The 1084-nt window shown below is 51.8% G+C and overlaps 1 protein-coding gene across 1 annotated transcript in view; it reads right to left on the bottom strand.

Annotated features, from left to right (window-relative positions):
• The window catches only part of siah2l (seven in absentia homolog 2 (Drosophila)-like), a 15801-nt gene extending 15343 nt beyond the window's left edge, over positions 1 to 458 (bottom strand). The window contains exon 1 of the mRNA XM_008295840.1: positions 12 to 458. Coding sequence (XP_008294062.1) covers positions 12 to 458 — 447 coding nt within the window. The remainder of the gene's footprint in view (positions 1 to 11) is intronic.
• Positions 459 to 1084: the final 626 nt, after the last annotated feature.

Here is a 1084-nt window from a genome sequence, read left to right as displayed (position 1 = left end):
GTGTGTCCCACCTTGCAGGGGAACGGCAGCGTGGACGCCACCTTCTCCATGGCCAGGTTCCGGATGCTGGGGCTGAGCGGGCCGCGGCAGGTCGGGCAGCAGCTCAGCTTCTGCCGGCACTGGTTACACACCAGGTGACCCGCCTGGCACTGCAGGATGGGCGGCAGCACGTAGTCGAAGCATACCGGGCACTCGAACAGCGCCGTGAGCTCCGACGGCTGCCCGGGCAGGCCGGCCGGGGGCAGGGACACGGCGGAGGAAGGGGCAGCGGAACCCGACCCGGACACGGAGCTCACACCGGCGGCTGCTGCCGCTGCTGCGGCCGCGGCGGCTGCTGCTGCTGCTGCGGCGGCGGCGGCGGCGGCAGCGGTGCCCCCAGAACCCCCGTGCTTTCCCCCGCCTGCTTTCCCGGCCCCGAGTCCTCCTCCTCCGGCTCCGGCTGAGGACGGACGGCTCATGGCTTCCAGCTGCGGTCCCGTTCCGGTGAGCTGCGCGGCCGGTACCGTCAGCTACTGTTTACTACCGGACGTCCCTCCAGGCCCCCGGAGACACAACATGGCGGCGGCTAGTTTGTATCGCCTGCCGCCCGCTGCCATTGGTCGACACGTCCCAGATTGACAGATGGCTCAGCCAATCAGAGAGAGGAGTCGTGTCATTACATAATGGTCGGAAGCGGAAAAATAAAAGAAGCTCCTTAGTTTAATTATATTAGATTAAAATGTGCGTTAGAAAGCATTGTTATTTCTTTTAATGAAACATGAGGAGTAATAGACAAAAATCTATCAATTCAGTCAAAGGCCTGACAACAAGGGAGGGTCTCAGGTTTGCTTTCAAAAATATAAACGCATTTGATATTTCATTTAAAGATCAATTAATTTTAATTCATCTTTAAAATCATCATTCATGTTTATATTTTTTTAAATAAAAAATCCAAATAATACACAGAAAATGTAGGAATACTTTTCTGATGTAATAGTATAATAATAATAATAATAATAACAATAATAATAATAATAATAATAATAAAAGTAAGAATAGTACACCTGCACCATTAATAATTACGAATTATTGACCATTTTATACC

The sequence above is a fragment of the Stegastes partitus genome, unplaced genomic scaffold (assembly GCF_000690725.1).
Source record: "Stegastes partitus isolate 25-593 unplaced genomic scaffold, Stegastes_partitus-1.0.2 Scaffold1080, whole genome shotgun sequence".
Classification (NCBI taxonomy): Eukaryota; Metazoa; Chordata; class Actinopteri; family Pomacentridae; genus Stegastes; species Stegastes partitus.
The sequence above is the reverse complement of the archived record's forward strand: the minus strand, read 5'-3'. Positions and strand labels throughout refer to the sequence as shown.